General features: G+C 40.0%; 1 protein-coding gene across 1 annotated transcript; it reads left to right on the top strand.

The window, feature by feature from the left end:
• Positions 1 to 825: 825 nt before the first annotated feature.
• On the top strand, positions 826 to 1,098 carry SARC_16101 (hypothetical protein; the record flags this gene model as incomplete). The annotated part of the gene is made up of 1 exon (XM_014289791.1): positions 826 to 1,098. A coding segment is annotated over one exon (273 nt), but the record flags the coding sequence as incomplete, so codon positions are not given.
• Positions 1,099 to 1,451: the final 353 nt, after the last annotated feature.

Genomic DNA, 1,451 nt, shown 5'->3' on the forward strand with positions numbered 1-1,451 from the left:
CGATCCGTCAGAGTTATATTGGTCTACAGCTAGCAGTGTCAAGTTAACTGGCGCCTGTTGATAGTTAATTTCTATCACTCCTTCTGCTAACCATTTCTCAACTTGTTCTTTTACCACATCCTCGTGTCTCCAAGATACATAGTTCCTTGAGGGGCACTTCAACTGTGTAAAGTCCACCTTGGTTAAGTCAAGGCTGACATACCCGTCGTTAAAACGGAATTTTGCCCAATCTGTGATCTCTTCTTATTAACTAGAATCAGATCCATGATTTTGTTCGCAAAGTCAGGTATTAATGCCCTGACTGTGTCTGACGGGTGCTTATATGGTTTCAGACAGTTATCGTCTGACTTATCCTTTAATGGATATATGTTATCTGGTAGACCAGTAACGGTTATACCTAGAGTGAGTAAATCGCTCATTCCGACTATAATGTCGTACTTCTGTTACATCTTAACTATCACAGCTTGGGTAGTGATACTCCTATCATCGGCCAGGGAGGTTTTATCATCTGTGGCCATGGTATCACACTTAGAAGTTTTATCATCAGCTAAAATGAGGTGAGTTGTTTGTGTTCTCCTTTCGATATCTTTCATTAATGCAAAGCGATCGGCCTCAGACTTTATCTCTTGTGAGAGGAGGAGCTATAAACTCCTCAGTTATCAGTATTTAAAAATTGTAATATGTAACATTATTTAAAAGAAAATAACATGTGTACATATCTCCATGATTTTTAAACAGTACGGAATTTTTTTTGTTGTCTACATAATCCAACACTATTTATCTATTTATCACAAAAGTAATTGCTAATACCCAACGATATACATTATGCAAGAAAGCTCGGTACAACTGGGCGATGGACCTGGCGAGGAAACCATCGAGCGAAGGGAAAGTACCAAGAGTAGGAGGTCACAAATATCTCAAATACGCTTGCAACGGAAAAGTAAAACTGGGTCTATGGCCTCTGGCCGGTTCGTCGGACCTATTACGGACTATCCTACTGTATTGGTTGATCGGGATGGTATCGAAATGGATGATTTGGAATCAATTGCTGGAGACCAGCAGGACCTCCCGGAAGAAATGGAGATGATGGCGGAACAGGTAGGACAAACGTTTGATTTACCTTTCTTTTCCTTCAGATTTCCATGTCTCCAGTTGTGCAGTAATGCTTGCTTGATGCTCCTTATACACACATATACACACTATAACACACAAACACACACGCACGCCGTATGAAACATATACACACTATACAATACTCGTGCACGCACACTATACAGACAATATTATATACACACGTGTAGGCATACACGTACATACGGACAAACATACGTACACACACGAACACAAAAACACACGCACACTTACACAAACACGCACGTATATACACACACGCACACACACACATATATATATATATATATATATAGTAGTGTGTGTGTGTGTGTGTGTGT

The sequence above is a fragment of the Sphaeroforma arctica genome (genome assembly GCF_001186125.1).
Source record: "Sphaeroforma arctica JP610 unplaced genomic scaffold supercont1.7343, whole genome shotgun sequence".
NCBI classification, from domain to species: Eukaryota; class Ichthyosporea; order Ichthyophonida; genus Sphaeroforma; species Sphaeroforma arctica.